Source organism: Neomonachus schauinslandi, chromosome 11 (assembly GCF_002201575.2).
Source record: "Neomonachus schauinslandi chromosome 11, ASM220157v2, whole genome shotgun sequence".
Taxonomy (NCBI): domain Eukaryota; kingdom Metazoa; phylum Chordata; class Mammalia; order Carnivora; family Phocidae; genus Neomonachus; species Neomonachus schauinslandi.
In genome coordinates this window covers 25,035,747-25,053,516 of record NC_058413.1, presented here as the reverse complement: position 1 = coordinate 25,053,516, position 17,770 = coordinate 25,035,747, and the positions used below count along the sequence as shown (strand labels likewise).

The window sequence follows — 17,770 nt, the reverse complement described above, 5'->3', positions numbered from 1 at the left end:
GGATGAGCAGGTGGTGGTTACTATGACAGTTTGGCAGTATTTGGATTTATGGTAATTCATCTAATGTCTTTCTGAAATCCCCAGCATGCCTTTGGAATGAGCTATCGTTCATGTAAAATTCCATGATACTATAGTAACAGGCTTTGTGTATCTTGCCACATACCGTTGACTAGATCTTGATCTTAAATTTTTTTTCTTGAAGCTTTTGCAATAGAGAATCAAGTGTAGTTTACATTTTTCAACACTTTCCTACCCACCGGGAAAAGCAAAAGTGTAAATCAAGTGCTTTCATTATGATCAGCTCGGTGGGAAGGGAGGGGACCTTGGCTTTATCTTGAAATCATTATGTATACTGGAAGGAAATTGATTCAAATGGAATCACCATAAAACTAGACAGAAAACCTCATTTTGTTCATTGCACTAGGGCCTATGCCAACATTGCTTCATCTTTGGCTTTGCTGTATCCTGTTTCGTTAAGTGACAAAGCAGCTCGGTGGTCGTAAATTTTTTTTGGTGCACACTCCATTTGTAAAAAATTGCTCTCTCTAGATAAAGGTAGATATGTAGATAGATACAGATATCTTTAAAATGACTGTATGTTACCACTGTTCTAGTATAATCAATATATTATAAAGCATATGCAGAATAAAGACATTTGAAAAGGGTGAGAGAAAAAATGAATCACCATAGACCATTTGTGTTTTTAGAGACATAGGAGTTGGTTCCTTTCTTTCTAATTATGGTTATAATGTGCCCTTGAGGTTCTCTTGTATGATATCTGAGCAATTTAAAAGAATTGTAATCAAGGCGCAGAAGTAATCTTTTACATTTATGGTTAATATTATTTATGCAGAACCTCATATAAGTTTTTCTAATCAGGGGACTCTTACTAAGTGAACCAGCAAAAACCTATAATATTTTTATGATAATTTGTTAATGAACAAGGTTGAAATCATAATGGCCAATGTTAAAGTTTCATTATGAGCGCTAATTTTGATACGCTTGGTTTTCTTTCAGATGACATTAAAGTATCAGTGAACGATTTTATCATCAAGGCTGCAGCTGTTACCCTTAAAGTACGTAGCAGACCCCAAATCATTTCGGCTTCTACAGTGGTCTTATGTCTTGGGATTTTCATATGATAAATAGAACTGTCATTTTTAAGTCACAAAAATTGTATAATTTTACTGCTAAAAATATTATATCATTTAATCTCACTCCCTCAGTTTTATAGACGAAACTGAGAATCAGTGGGCCTTACAACTAATTATAGCAGAATAAAGACCATTTATTCAGCAAATACTAACTGATCCCCTGTCATGCACTGAATACATTATAGGCATTTAGAGAAACAGTAGGAACAAAAGCCTACATGTTCTCTGCTCTCCTGGAGATTATAGTCTAGTTGAGAGAGACCAATATTTGTCAGATAGTCAAAGTGCTGAGGAGGAAGAGAAAGACCCTGCTACAGAATAGGAGGGGTGTCATGGTGCACACAGTTAGGCAAGGAAGGCCTCTCTGGCAAGGTGGTAACTGAGCCAAGGCCTGGAAGAGCGGGTGTGAGCCTCAGAGCTATCAGAAGAGTGCACCAGACAGAAGGAACTGCAGACAGAGGCTGGGGAAAGGGGACACTGCCATTCAGACATGGCGCCGGGGATACTGTTTCTGGAGGAAAGAAGGTAGCGGATGAGATTAAACAGAAGAAAGAGGAGTTAAGAGGGCCCCGAAGCCGGTGAAGCCTTGGCGACCATGGAAGGACTGAGGATTTTATTATGAAGGAGAAGGAAGCCTTTGGAGGGTTTTGAGAGAGGACTGACATCCTACTTAAATTTTAAAAAGAAAAAGACTGTTCTGGTGCTTTGTGGAAAACAGCCCACAGGGAAGCGGGGGCGGGGGGGGGGCGGGGTGGCCAGCAGTGCGCTGTCCAGGGAGGCTATGGACGAGGACAATGGTTTGGGGTAAGGTGGCAGCTAGCGGTGAAGCTGGGGTGAAGGTGAGATTTGGGATACATTTCAGAGGTAGAGCCAGCAAGATTTGCTGATAGATTAGATGTGGGGTGAAGGACCAGGACTTTGGCCCAAGCAGTGGGAGGAGTGGAGTTTTCCACTTACTGACATGGGGAAGGTGGGAGAGGAGCAGGTTTGAGGTAGGAGTCTAGAGTTGGATTTGGATCTGAAACCCAGCCTTCCTGCCTTCTTGCTCTGCACCATTTTCTGTCCTGTCTTTCTTTCCATGACTAGGCTATTTTTCTGGATCACTGCGTGTTAGATGCTATATTTAATGTATATTTATAAGGAATTTATTTTTATTTCTTGAACAGTACAGTAATAGAAGTCATGCATTTTCTTAGCCATTCATATAATGTGTATGGCTTTTGTCTTTTGATCAAATAATATTTTGAATTATATTAGTGATTTTCTAATTATGAATCATTCCTGTCCTCCTTAAGTGAATTTCTAGTGGTCATTACATTTCATTTCATAATTTTGTATCAGGAGCCATAAGTAATTGTAATTTACATTTTGTGCTAGTTTTGTCAGGCTTTCTTTTTTTAAATCAGTGGCTTCTTAAGTGAATTTGGATTCTTCCCACCCTTTCCTTTCTCTGTGCTTATTTCAATATTATAAAGGCTTTTATTTCTTGAAGCTTTAAGGAATTCACCAGTAAAAATATCTGAGTCTAGTTCTGTTTTGAGGAGGGAGCCTTGGCAACTTTCTCATTTTTCCCCATAATTATTGAGCGGTTTAATTTTCAGCTTTTTCTTGAATCGATTTTGGAAACCTGTATTCCCAGAAAAATCACTCATTTCATCTGGATTCCCAAACTCACTAGCCCAGAGTCATTTAAATTTGCTTCTTATAATATTTTAATATTATAATCCTCAATGCTGGCATTATGCTAAACTCTGTCTTGCTTTTATTATTGCATATGGGTGTTCTCAGTCCATTTATATTGTTGCCTTATGTATTCCTTCCGTCATTTCCTTACCTTTAGATTGGAATTATATTAGACTTTGGTTGAAAATATTTTGTTAGGAAATGTGAATGTGTAATTATTATAGTTATGAATATGAATAAGAAGGTTTAAGTGTATGAATTTTCCTCTGACTACAACTGAGGCTACATCCCATAGGTTTTTGTTACATAGCTCTGTAATTACATTTATTTGCCAGATATTCCTCACTTGGGAGGGTTTTTTTTTCCTCTTTTTCTTTAGTGTTCTCTATAAAGAATTTAAAATCTTCTGGGGGTTTGGGACTTCACTGTTAATTATTTTGACATAAACGAGCTTTGATTACTTTGAATGAAGGAGCCTTGAGAGATGGAGAAGTGCAAAGAGCAGATGGAAGCAGTGCAGTGGAGGGGTACCTGGGTGGCTCAGTCGTCTGAGCGTCGGACTCTTGATTTTGGCTCTGGTCATGATCTCAGGTTGTGAGATTGAGCCCCATGTTGGGCTCTGCGCTGGGTGTGGAGCCCACTTAAGATTCTCTCTCCCCATCTCCCTCTGCCTGCTCCCCCACCACTCGTGCACGTGCTGTCTCTCTTAAAAAACAAAAACAAAAACAAAAACTATGCAGTGGGAGTGAACATAGCAGGACGATGAGAAGCTCGAGTACGGTGGGGAATGCATCTCCAGGGAGTGGTCAGAAGTACAGTTAGGTAGGCTGTTAATCAAAGCAAAGAATTTTTGAGAAGAGAAATTTGTTTGTGATTTCTGTTTTTCACCATCAGTTTCTCTATGATATTTGGCAACAGTGTCGTACATACTGTCTCCAGGCGTTTACTGATTTCTTCTGCTCTTTTCATCCTCCATGTAGTTGTATGTGTGTTAAATACAAGCATGCTCAGACATTTATCATATGTTTATGAAGCCTAGGAAATCTTTCTTAAAGAGGGAAATCACTTATTAAGGGTTGGGTGGATCTCCCAGGGCTGCACTAGGAAATTGGGCTTTCTACATTGCCACCAGAATAGTATGATTGAATCGTTACCCCGTCCCCTCCCCTCCTCTCCTCAAGGCCATCTCGGTCAGCATATGAGACAGGAAGTATAACAAATGTTAAATGCTTTTTAGCAATCAGGTTTAACAAAGGGAGGCCTTTTTTTAACCATGATTTATTGTAAAGAGATCAAAACATGTACATCAGCGTTTCCTCAGGCTTGCTTCAAGAAGCGTGGTATGTTTATTCTTCCCGAACACAGAAAATGACATTTAACACAGAGATCCAAACCATTGTTTCAAACCAAATCTTCATTTATTTGCTTCTGTCTACTATACTCACTTTCAAAAATGCATAATAATGCTATTTTTCTGTAGCCACTTTGGCCTAAAGCTGCTTTTTAAAAAAATTGAGAAAAAATAAAATAAAGCTGCTTCTTTAGAGTAACATGTTTTTTCTGGTTCCGTTTCCTAGCAAATGCCAGATGTTAATGTAAGCTGGGATGGAGAGGGCCCAAAGCAACTGCCCTTTATTGACATTTCAGTGGCTGTGGCAACAGATAAAGGTTTAATTACACCAATCATAAAAGATGCTGCTGCTAAGGGTATACAGGAAATTGCTGACTCTGTAAAGGTATGTCTTAAATACTGTGCTTTCAAAATGTTAGTATTTACTTTCTGGTAAAGTCGTGACATCATCTAGTCACACTATATGGAGATTTTAAGTTTTAATCCAGGTATGACCCACTTTAAGAACATGTAACATTCAAGAGTTCAGGAAAAAACATACAGTTAAATGAGGATCAACTGTATTCAAGTTATAGGTGAATGCTTTATTTCCCAAAGTCTAGAATTCAACTCTAACGATGGTTTTAACGTTAAAGCTGAAACCATATTCCTGTGCAGGTGGTAATGGAAAGACCTCACTGTTCACAGCATTTTATTCTTCAAAGTTGTTATATTTTATTCATTTCCTCTCTAGAATTGAGACCACTAACAGCACTTAATATTCCAGAAGCAAAAGTACGGAATTTTTCCTGAGTTTCTTTAAAAGCAGTTTTTATAGCTCTAATATGGAGGAGTCTGATTTTCCCCCAAATATTCCATTGAATCAGCAGGAACACAGGCAGTAGGTCAGCTCTGACAACCACTATAATTTCCAAAGGTACATTTTGACAGAAGTCTCATGGCTCTTATAAGAGTGTTAGAATTAAAAAATTTTAGGTTCATTTAAGTAAGTGATTCTTTTTTTTTCATTTACCAAAGACCAGTTGTATGTATAGTGGATGAACCAGTTATAAGGAGGAATTAAAAGTAGAGCATAAGATTTCTTTGGAGAGCTGACAGTATATACAGATGCGATAAAGTTGCCCAAAATACATGAACACAAATTAATCTACTTTTAAAAGCACACCCTTGGAATCTTCCAGTTAGATATAATTAAGGGTGACCTTAGTGGAATAGACATTTTTAGGTCTTCACTCCTCTTTGAAAAGATTTGCAGTGTGTTTTTATAGATAAAAATGTAACTTTTTCTTAATTGGTGGTATTAATTTGGTTCAAAAGTCAAAGTAATTAGATTGGTTTACTAAGGTAGTTATATGCCTTTTGTTCATCAAATGTTTTCAACAACAATGAGAATTCGTGTATTTTAGTGTTTTTGTGAAATTCAAATGAAATTACATTTAACTATAGAGTTAGAATTTTCATATATATTCTTTATATATTTTTCTTATTTTTAATATTTGTATATTAAATTTTTAAAATTAACCATGCCAGGAAGGTTTCTTTGATTTTGATCAATTTACTAATTCTACTATGATAACACGTAGTCTGTTCCTTGTATCCTGGGAGAACCTACGTTGAGGTGGTAAGGAGTCAGTGTGCGCAGCCTCTCAGCGATGGGAAGGCAGTCTTAACCCTTTGGAATGTTCCACGGCCTCTGGTGGTCCTCGAGGCTTTCCTCTCATTCCCAGCAATCCTTAAAGTTTCCTTCGCTCTGGCTACTCTGTGCTTCCCATTCTCCCTGCTTCTCTCTCCCACCCTGCTGTCTGTGATGAACACTCCACTCTCTGTTCTTAGGATATACCAGCCATTAGGCTAAGCATTTTATTTAATCCTATTAGCCCCACATTATAGTTGAAACCTTAATTTCCCCATTTCAAAATTGAGGAAACAGAGTTATAGTACCTTTAGGAAATTTGCCAAGGTGATGCATCTAGAAAGCAGTAGAAGTGAGGATTTATTTAAATCTGGGCATTTCTCAGTTCAAATGCCACTTTCTTAGGCCTTCCATAGCTAAAGTAGCTTCCTGACATTACCCTGTTTTACTGTCTTTATGCAGTTGATCAGTCTTTGAGGTTACCTTGTTTATTTGTTGATCCTTCTCTCTTCCCTCCTGTCTGACATTGAGGGTCTTGTTCTTGCCATATAACTAATTCTACAAGAGTGCGTGGAAGATCATAGATGCTCAGTGAATTTATATTTTTAATTTTCAATAAAAAATCTTACCAAGATTAATTTTTTAAGGAGTTTGTGGCTCTCTGGAACTCCCATCTGTGGACCCAGGTTAGAATACCTGCACTAAGTTTTTACTTCTTGACACTCACAAGCCTCAGGGATGTCATTGTGTAGTACTAAAGGCATGCCTCAGCTGAGTTCAAGTTTGTATTCCCTAAATATAAAGTAATATAGTAATAAGCCTTAGATCCCATGTTATTCTTAATTCTTCATTAATTTTAACAGTCTTAAAAGACAGAGGTAAAGTTTTCCTCTATTTACGCAGATTTTTTAAATGAATTAATAAAGAATGTAACGTATTTTAGAAATATTTGCTGGTCATCTTATATTTCATCCTTTTAGCTGGAGGCTTCAGGTAGCTTGTGCTTTGATTTTAAGTTTATATTGCTGGGAAATCCCAGTGAGAATTAGCAATTTTCAAAACCAGTGGTCCTCAGAATTATTCTTATTCCAAGCTTTTAGAGTTCATTGGTAGAAATATCCTGCTGATGTGTTTAGGGTCTACAGAGGTTTTTTTTTTTTTCCTTTTTTTTCCTCTCTCCCTTTTTTTTTTTTAATGTGGGCTTGCAATCCAGTTTTTTAAATGAATGTCTGTGTTATTTGTTTTTAGCCTCGTAACTCAGCAAGATTGTTGAGATCATCTGCCTTTAAAGAAATGCCTTTCAAAGTTCATATGATACATGCCTGTTTATATCATGTGAACAGTCACATTGCTTAAGGCAGAAAAAACACATTTGTAGATTGTCCTCTCTATTTCTGATAGTCCAAGGACCACACAAGTCTAAGTTCATCTTTTCAGTTTTCATTTTGAATCCAAGTAGTTTTATAAATAACTACATCCAACTGGTATAAATATGTAGTTTTCTCAACTCTCAGAAAGTCACAGTGATATGTTGAGATCATTTTTAGACTTTTAAAGAATGTTTTTATTTTTCAAAAATTAAGTCCTCTCTGGTTTAAACAAATTCTTTTTAGATTTTATTTATTTATTTGAGAGAGAGAGACAGAGATAGAGCACAAGTGGGGAGGAGAGGGAGAAGCAGGCTTCCCACAGAGCGGGGAACCTGATGCGGGACTCGATCCCAGGACCCCGGGATCATGACCTGAGCTGAAAGCAGACGCTTAACCAACTGAGCCACCCAGGCGCCCAAGTCCTCTCTGGTTTAAAATTTAACAGTTGTCGGGGCGCATGGATGGCTCAGTTGATTAAGTGACTGCCTTCGACTCAGGTCATGATTTCAGGGTCCCGGGATCGAGCCCGCGTCGGGCTCCCTGCTCAGCGGGGAGGCTCCTTCTCCCTCTGACCCTCCCCCCTCTCATGCTCTCTCTCTCTCTCTCATTCTCTCTCCCTCAAATAAATAAATAAAAATCTTTTAAAAAAAATTTCACAGTTGTCAACGGTGATTGTAATTGTACCTATGTAAGCTGTATAGTACCGAAAATTAAGCCTCAGATTTATTTCATCTCCCCAAATGACAATAGTTTCATTTTTCTCTTCCACTCATAAATTAGTTCATTATTAATTTTTCATATGTAATGACTCTACCTCCGTTCCTTTGTTTTTGAAGCATTCAAAAATAAAAATTAACGTAAGTGTGGTTAATTGCAAGTGCAAGTAAAGGAAAATTTAACTACTTAGTGTCACTCTCAGAGTGTCATCTGTCTTTCCCTCTGTCGGTTTTAGAAATCAGTTTTGCCAATAGTGATATGAAATTACTACATTCTTCTATTTCTCATGGCAGTGCAAATTGGACTAGCTCATTCAGGAAATGCCTCGGCTGTAAATCAAGAACCAAGAAAATGTTTATGTTCTAGGGCTTTATAATTCCACTTCTGAAAATTTATATGAAATAATTGAAAAACCAGTGAACCAAATTAAAACACTGGGGACACGACTGAATTGTGGCAGATGTAGTCTTTAGAATGTTAAGCAGACATTAAAAAACCATTTATAAAGACTAACAACCCAGAAGATGCTTATAATATTGGGAGTGAAATACAAAATTCTACTTTTTTTTTTTACAACTCTCTGAAGTTATATGTATGTATATGTTATATGTAAAAAAGAAGCGAACACTGAAAGGTGAAAACTAATACATTGGTTATGGGTTTGTTGCCATTGGACAACTATTTAAAAGCTACCGGGTTGACAAGAATGGCTTTTTCTAATATTCTGTGTCTTACAAGAAAAAACTCTTATAGACAAATTTCACTGTATCTATAGAAAACACTGAAACATTCTGCATAGTAATGGCGTACAGGGTAATTCTAATACTTGAAGAATTTTTAAAGGGAAGTAATTTTTGTAGAGTTTCGATTTACATCTTCATCTTCTTAAGACTATTTGCGCTCTAACTTGTTCATTTTTTAATTGTATTAGAGACAATAAAGTCAAATCAAGGCACATGAGAGATGAGCATGTACTCTCTACAAATATTTTAAGTGACAAAATCAGGCTGTAACATGGTATTGGTTGTCATGCTGTATTTGTATTTTTCTTTCCCAGGCTCTATCAAAGAAAGCAAGAGATGGAAAACTGTTACCTGAAGAATACCAAGGAGGATCTTTTAGGTAATATTTAAACTGTTAATTATCGGTAGCATCAAACAGGTATCAGACCTAGGAGTCTGTGTCGATCTGTTTCATTTATTTTTTGAAACAATTTTTTTAATCGAAGCAACGTATCAGGGCTAGTAGGAACCCATTAGGGTTAGCTAGTTAACCCATTCAGGTACTTCAGAATGACATCCAGGTTCTAAAACTTTAAAAAAATATATATTTATAAATACATTTATAAACCTCAACTTTTTCTACTTGTGATCTCTTATTTTAAGGTACTTTGGAGGAAAACATTAATACTTAGACCCTTTAGTTATCATCAGCTCTGTTTTTAAGTGTCACTTATACACGGTGTAATATACTGAGTACAGCATGAATGTTTCAAAAAGCGGAGAAACCTGTGTAACCAACCAAAGCAAGATATAGACCATTACCAGCATCCCGGAAGCTTCCCTTTACCCCTTCCTAAGTATCGCCCTTGCCAAGGTAACCACTCTTCTGAAAATCATCACCATAGATTTGTTTTGCTACCTTTTTCTATATTCCTTAGTGTCTGACTTCTTTTACTCGATATTAATGTCTGTGAGATTAACCACATTGCAATGTGAAGCAGTTTATTATTATTGCAGTATACAGTATTTTATAGTATATTGTATAAGTATGCCAGTATCCATTTTACTGTTGGGCATTTGTCATTGTTTACAGTTTGATGCTATGACAAATAATGGCACCATATTATTAGCATCTTATGGTGAATATATTTGTTGTATAGATATGCAAGTGAAATCCCTGAATTAAAAGCGTTCATGGATACTGCCAAACAATTTTCCAAAATGGTTATACAAATTTATACTTCTAGTAACGGTGTATGAGAATTCTCATTGCTTCATATCTTCATATTCTCACCAACACTTAGTAATGTTAGGTTTTAAATTGTAACAGTTCTTGGAGTGTGTAGTGGTACTCTTTGTGGTTAGGGAAATGCAAAGCCTTTTGAGTATCTTACCAGATAAAGTACTTGTTGATGTCTTGTGTCCATTTTTAAAAATGATATGTGGGTGTTTATTTCCAAATACACAGACCTTTATAGGATACATATTATTTCAGATATCTTTTCCCACTCTGTGCCTTGCCTTTGGAACTTCATGGTGTTTTTTAATGAACACAGTTCTGAATTTTAATGAAATTCTATTGTTTTTTGTTTTTTGTGTTGTTTTTACAGCTGGTACTATTTGTTCTATGTGGAATTATTGCCTATCCCAGAATCATGATGTTATTTTTCTGTGCTATTTTCTAGAAGCTTTATAACTTTTCACATGTAGATCACAATCCATCTAAAACTGGATTTTGTGTGTGGTATGAAGATAAAGGTCAAGATTCTTTTTTTCCCCCTATGGATATTACATTGACCCAGCATCACTTATTGAAAAGCTTACTCCATAGCACTGAGAAAGTGACTGTGTATGTGTTTGGTCTGTTCTGTGTTCTGTCTTCAGTTGGCCTGTTTGTCCATCCCTTGTTCGATACCACTAAGCAATAACTTTTGATACCTGGTAAGGAAAGTCTTCTAATTTTGTTCACCCTCAAGATGGTCTTTCCTGGCTCTTTATATTTTCAAATAAATTTTAGAATCAACTTATCACTTTCCATACAGACACATACATAGGAACCTTGCTGGAGTTTTTTGTTGTTGTTGTTGTTTGTGTTTTTTGGGTTTGTTTTTTTTTAAGATTTTATTTATTTATTTATGAAGGGAGAGAGCACGAGTGAGGGGAGGGGCAGAGGGAGAGGGAGAGAAAATCTCAAGCAGACACCGCGCTGAGCGCAGATGTATGGCTCGAGATCCCACGACTCTGAGATCATGACCTGAGCCAAAATCAAGAAACCTTGCTGGAGTTTTGATTGGGATTGCATTAAATCTTTTGATCAGTTTGAGGATTCAGTCTTTACAGCATTGAGTCTTCCAGGCAGTGAACATGGTATAAACCATTGTTCAGTTCTTTGGTTCCTATCAGTTCTGTTTTATAATCTTCTATACAGAGGTCTTACATTTTTTTCATTAGATGTATTTCTTAATATTTGGTTTTTGCTACTACTATAAATGGTATTGTTTTAAAATTTCATTTTTTAACTACAGCAACCTGTATATAGATATAAAATGGATTTTTATATTGACATTTTTATCTAGTGACTTAGCTAAATTATGAATCCTACTAGTTTATCTATAGAGTCTTAAATTTTCTGTGTACACTCAGTTCATCTGTGAATATTGACTGTTTTATTTCTCTTTTTTTCTTTTTCTTTCTTCTTATATTTAATTATTTCTTTTTCTTGTCATAATCCACTGCCAAGGACTTCCAGTTCATGCTGAATGAATGTTTGTATTAGATACACTATTTATATGTGTGGTTTTTTTTGATACTATTTATTTCTCTCTTTTAACAACTTTGCTACAGTTGGCAAGTTAACTGTACTGAAATTGGGCAGTTAAATTTAATTAACCAGTCCCAGAAAGGCTTGTGTTGGTATCTTCTGCCAGAAATCACCAGAAAAAAAGACCCATGTGGTACAAGGTGTATGGTATGACAGCACACTACTTAGTCCTGAACCAAAGAGCTTCTAAAACAATTAGAGCCCCAATACATCAGTTGTTAAGAATATGCTTAACCCAATTACTCAGTTTCAACAAGCTGTTTTTCCAAAGTAGCCTTCAAAACTTTTGTTACATTAACAGTTACACTGAAAATTATAACCAAATGCTATTTTCAAAATAACTTTTATAAGTTACATTGCTTTCAGTTTTAACTGAAATTTTTTGACATGGTATCTTTGTCTTTGGTCTTTGAATAACTTGGTATAGGGTTCTGTGTCACCATTTTTTAGTAGAGTAAAAACACGCTTCCGGGAAAGGGTTCTTTGATTGAGGACATGCCACCTTCAGAGCTTTTTGTTTTCCCCTAGTATTTCCAACTTGGGCATGTTTGGCATCGACGAATTTACTGCAGTGATCAACCCTCCTCAGGCCTGCATACTGGCTGTTGGGAGATTCCGACCTGTGCTCAAGCTGGAGCAGGACGAAGAGGGGAATGCCAGGTTGCAGCAGCACCAGCTTATAACAGTCACGATGTCAAGTGACAGCCGAGTGGTGGACGATGAACTGGCTACCAGGTTTCTTGAAAATTTTAAAGCAAACCTGGAGAATCCTATCCGACTGGCCTAGTCCTCCAAGATAAGAAGTTGGTCTTGGGCTTAGTTTATTGTATAGCTGTTACCAGAATCTACACTATAGGAAAACAATTAGGTATATAAGCGTGAAGTGGGTGAGTTGTTTATTTATTCAAGGTGAACAAGTTTGGCCCAAGTTGTCTTCATTTTCAGTTTGGATTTAATGGTATAGAAATAAATAACAAACTGTAACTAATAAAAGAGAACATTTGGTTAGATCCATTTTTAACCTCTGGTGCTCGATGTAAATTAAATGTTTGGCTCATTTGAGCATTTTAGACTATTGAAAATGTATGATAAATTGTAAAATTGAAAAATTGTTAGAACTAATTATGTTGAAATTAGAAGTGATCTTCAAAGAGAAGCCCATCAATTTAAGTAGTGGGACCTCACTTTTTATAAGCACTGCTCTAGATATACTTGAACAATTTAATATGTACAGTTTATTCTGGATAGTAGTAATAAATAAGGATCACATTGTATTAGGGGTTATGGCAACATTATTGAATTTTTTATGTATATAAAGCCATAGGTCTTAGAGTGGTTTCTGTCAATCTTATTTTTTACTTCTATGACACTGTGAACTTCTAAAGAGGAAGAATTAAGTCAAAAATAAGAGAGACCAAAAAATTTTTTTCAGTAATAAACTATAGTTAAAATATCTAGATTTTTTGAAATAAACTGTTCACCTTCATATTAAGTTGGAATATATTAAAATAAATTATGCTATTTCCTACCAAACATTTTAAATTAGTGTTACTTTAAACACAAAATGCTGGGGGTTTTTAGTGCATTTTAATCAAGTTTGTATTGTGCAATAAAATGTGAGAAAGTATAAACATTTCTATTGTATTTTAAATGTTAGGACAAAGAAGTTTAGCGAAACCTTGAAGTAGGTTAGTAATTTGCTTGGAACAGCTTATAAGGAATTCTACAGGAGGAAAGAAAGAATTTAAACTTGATATGACATTAGGAAAACAATGGATATGGAATGTAAAACTTTGAAAGAGAGTGGAAAGGAGAGCTTATGAAGTAGGCAAGAACTCTCCTTTTTATTCCATCAGTAGTATGAAATTTTCACTAATTAATTGTAAAAGTTCGAAGAATTTATTTCTCTTTTTTAACAACTTTGCTACAGTTGGCAAGTTAACTGTACTGAAATTGGGCAGTTAAATTTAATTAACCAGTCCCAGAAAGGCTTGTGTTGGTATCTTCTGCCAGAAATCACCAGAAAAAAAGACCCATGTGGTACAAGGTGTATGGTATGACAGCACACTACTTAGTCCTGAACCAAAGAGCTTCTAAAACAATTAGAGCCCCAATACATCAGTTGTTAAGAATATGCTTAACCCAATTACTCAGTTTCAACAAGCTGTTTTTCCAAAGTAGCCTTCAAAACTTTTGTTACATTAACAGTTACACTGAAAATTATAACCAAATGCTATTTTCAAAATAACTTTTATAAGTTACATTGCTTTCAGTTTTAACTGAAATTATTTGTTTTCCTAGTTTTTTTAAAAGATTTTATTTATTTAGAGAGCATGAGCAGAAAGGAGGGGCAGAGGGAGAGGGAAAATCTCAAGCAGACTCGGAGCTGAGCATAGAACCTGACATGGGGCTCTCTCACAACCCTGACATCATGACCTGAGCCAAAATCGAGTGTTGGACACTTAACCAACTGAGCCACCCAGGTGCCCCGATTTTTTCCCTAATTTTTATATCTGAGGAACAGAACACAAAATAGCCATAAATAAGCCTTGGCTTGGAGTTCTGTTCTCCACGGACCGTTGTGTATCAACAGTAATGTATCTGTTTCCCTGTCAGTGAAATGGGTGCTGAGATGCACCGCAGCCTGCTTTATAAAGTTATGAACTGCACAGGAGAAATGCCGTATACATTTAAGACATTTTGACTTTTCATGGGTTGACCTTTCAGCTTTTGGTACAAATGCTCTTTCATTCTGACTAAAAGCATTTTCTCGAATATTCATACTGATTATGTAAGGAAATTGCTGTAACACTGATTTGAGAAAGAGGTACAGTAAACTTGGTTTGGGTTACTATAGAGAACAAACTATGTGCTGCACGGGCAGTCTCCCTCCCCCATTTTATTTATTTATTTTTATTTATTTATTTATAAATATATATATTATTCTGTATCTGTATAATAGATATTTATTTGTAGTACTGACAGTTATCACAATGAGAGAATATAAAGATTAAATTTTATATTTATATTCTCATTTAAACAGGGAAAATGAATAAAATATGGGGAGACTTCTAAGGAAAAGGTGACACACATTTCAGTTAACACTTGGGCATGAAAATAAATATCCGTGAACATCAGAATTTATAAGTCAAATGGTCCTGCTCCGATTGCAATTTCTGGTTGACATTTACAGATAGAGTTTGTTCACTATATTGTGGGATCGATATACTGCTCGCCCAACTCCTTCGTTTGGAACATTCCAGTCCATATGAAAGACTTACATGGACTGGAACAGGTACCTTACATGTGGTGTCAAATGGAACTGTTATTTTTAGAATGTTTCTTTCTTTTTTGCCTTTTGGACTTAATTTCACACTAAATTGTATAGGCCAGGCGTTTGAGCATTGTGTTAAAAGTAAAGCTAGTTTTCCAACCTTTTAATTGAAAGATAGGTGGTGCTATGAGTTAAGGGATTGTAGTTAGAGTGTGGGAGAAAAACTAAAATGGCATTTAAATCTTCGCGTTCAAAGGAAATGGGTCTTCATTACGCACTGCCTCACGATGGACTTTGTCTCAGATGACGTGAAGAAGTAAAAGAACTAAGTATGTTGCAGGTAAGAATTAACCATTAATTTAAATATGATCTTATTCATGGGACACTTCTGTTGAATTTTGAAGAAGGAAGTAACAGTGCAGAATTGCTGTGAGGTTAGTCTCTGGCCACAGTGTGCAAGGCAGGTCAAAACAGGGCAAGGACAGCGGGCAGCAGGAACCATCTGGATACTTTTGCATTAATGAGAGCGTGAGTTGACTAGATTCTGCACTAGGTCAGGGGATTTTAAAGAAGGGAGAAAATGAAGACTATTGTACATGTCAGTTTGCTGCGGCATATTATGAATATACGGGGCGGGCGTGTACAATGTGGCAAGAATGATGAAATTTCCTGGGCCAGATCACAGTCCCCCACGGCCCGTGCATCGCCAGTCTCCAAAAGGTTAGTTATGTACAGCAGATGGTATATCTCCATTTAAACTTTTTATAAATGGAAAAAGCAGCAGTCTTCCAGTAAAATAATTTTAAATAGTTTTGTGGACTTTTACATTGTATTTTCTAGTGCTTCCATTGGTTTCAGCAGATGGGGACAGGCACAGTGTTGGAGGAAAGGTGTGGTTTGTCTAGACTTGTAATATTGAATGAAATTATAAGGCATAAAGATGTGTTTTGAAAAATGATGATTAGCCTCTGTTAGTAGCCGTCTTTTATTTCTTTGGTCATATGTAAAGCTTACTTTCACATTTTATCACTCATCTGTATTTTTTGCAACAAGTTCAAGCAGCCTTTTCTTCCTAGGAAAGTGGATACTTTTAAACCTCTAACTTACCCTCTACTACATATGACATATACAACTAAAGGAAACCTGGACTTTTATTAAAAGTTGAGAAATTATTCACAAAATCGTGAATTAGTCATGATTTGCCTTTATTCACACATAAAATTTATTTTTTCTGAAATTTCTTGATTTATGAAATTCTTTATTACTAAAGAATTTTTATCACTAAAAATCAGTCTTTTATTTTTTTATTTTTTATTTTATTTTATTTTTTAAGATTTCATTTGGTTACTTGTCAGAGAGAGCGCGTGCACAAGCAGGGGGAGTGGCAGGCAGAGTGAGAAGCAGGCTCCCTGCTGAGCAAGGAGCCCGATGTGGGACTCGATCCCAGGACCCTGGGATCATGACCTGAGCCGAAGGCAGCTGCTTAACCAACTGAGCCCCCCAGATGTCCCTAAAAATTGTTCTTCTGAAGAGAAGGCTGTTGTGATCAGGTGAAATACTAGTCATAGCACTTTATAAAGCATGGAGTATTCTGTAAACGTAAGTTGTTAAATGTTTAATCACATAAATTGCATTTATTCTATACTTCTTTTCAGTGGCTCATCCACAGTCTGTTTGGTAAAGAATGGCATTTGTCAGGAAAGTATAAGATAGCACTTAATAAGTTACTGTCCTCAACAGAACTCCTGGTCTTCAGTACACACTTCGTTGCCCAAGTTTGCACACTTAAATCAAGAACATTTTAGCCTGCTTTCAGCTTTATAAACTACTGTGCTCTTGGTAAAAACTTCATTTCTGTGCCTCGGTATTCTTAGAAAATGAGGAAACAGGAGGGAAAATTAACCATGGTGTTGCTGATCTTGTTTAATATCTTCTCAATTCTCTAAGGTACATGTATCCGACTTGAACATCATCCTTGCAAGGCAGGGCAATGCAAGAAACTCAGAGATGATATCATTTGGCCAGAGGCACACAGCTCAGATGCCACAATTGGGATTCGAACCCAGGTCCGTGCAGCACCCAAATTCAAGCTCGCCACAGTGTGGTATAGAGCTTTGTAGGTTGTAGTACTGTTGCTGAGTTAGTTCCTTATAACACATAGCATTTTCCACTTGGAATAACTGAAGATCCTGCTCCTCAGTCCTAACAGTGATGTGTTTGCTACATGACCACTCTTAAATCAGTTCATAGTTTTTCTGTAGTACTTCACCTGGTGTCTTTCTGGTAATTGTATGCAGAAAGTGCTGAGGGATTTTTGTTTTTATATGGACAACTCCTGTTAACCTGAAATGCTGAACTTAAGTATTATAACTTCTCCCTTTGAATGGAAGGCTTAGAAAAATATAAACTTAAAACTAGGGGCTTAGTTCCTTTGAGGATAAAAACATGATATATAGAACATTTCACCTTTAATAAATACCTTAGAATCATGTCCAAGTTCAGAAGCAAAAGTAGTTATCCCATTTTTCCTTTGGAGGCTCCAGACTTCTTTGTTGACAACCATCTCAGTCAGGGTCCAATCCCATATATTGACCTTATCAGTCAGGGACCACTGGTTGCAGTTCACTGTCTGGTAGTGTCCATTGGGTTGTCAAGGCCAGATCTGTCCACATTCGCCAGGGAAATAGGAAGTGGCCCTCCAGGGCACAGGTGAGCCTCAGCCGCTGGGCTGGTATACTGAGGGGGCCAGGGTGCCACAGTGGGTGGGAGACCTAGAGCACATGGTATCTAAATATTGAGAGGGCCATTGGGACATGGTGTTGGGAGAGCCATTCTGGACATATGGCAGGGGCAAAGACACCTGCTTGTTCTTTATGTGTCTTCTGAGAAAGCCTAACATCGTTCTTGCTGTGAAAGGAAAAATGCTTAAAAGAACTGCATTGTTTTGGAGCAGGCACTGAAGGGTAAATTTGAAGCTGAGAGACAGTGAATTAAAACTGGCACAATAAACCCAACCAGAAAGGCTGGGAAATATAATGTGATGTC

General features: G+C 36.6%; 1 protein-coding gene across 4 annotated transcripts in view; it reads left to right on the top strand.

The window, feature by feature from the left end:
- PDHX (pyruvate dehydrogenase complex component X) overlaps positions 1 to 13,076 on the top strand; it is a 120,801-nt gene extending 107,725 nt beyond the window's left edge. For 3 of the 4 annotated variants that reach the window (XM_044919659.1, XM_044919660.1, XM_044919658.1), the window contains 4 exons: positions 1,018 to 1,076; positions 4,415 to 4,573; positions 8,966 to 9,030; positions 11,980 to 13,076. In XM_044919659.1, coding sequence (XP_044775594.1) covers positions 1,018 to 1,076; positions 4,415 to 4,573; positions 8,966 to 9,030; positions 11,980 to 12,238 — 542 coding nt within the window. In that variant the 3' untranslated portion in view covers positions 12,239 to 13,076. The remainder of the gene's footprint in view (positions 1 to 1,017; positions 1,077 to 4,414; positions 4,574 to 8,965; positions 9,031 to 11,979) is intronic. The other variant, XM_044919661.1, reaches the window with a different exon arrangement.
- Positions 13,077 to 17,770: the final 4,694 nt, after the last annotated feature.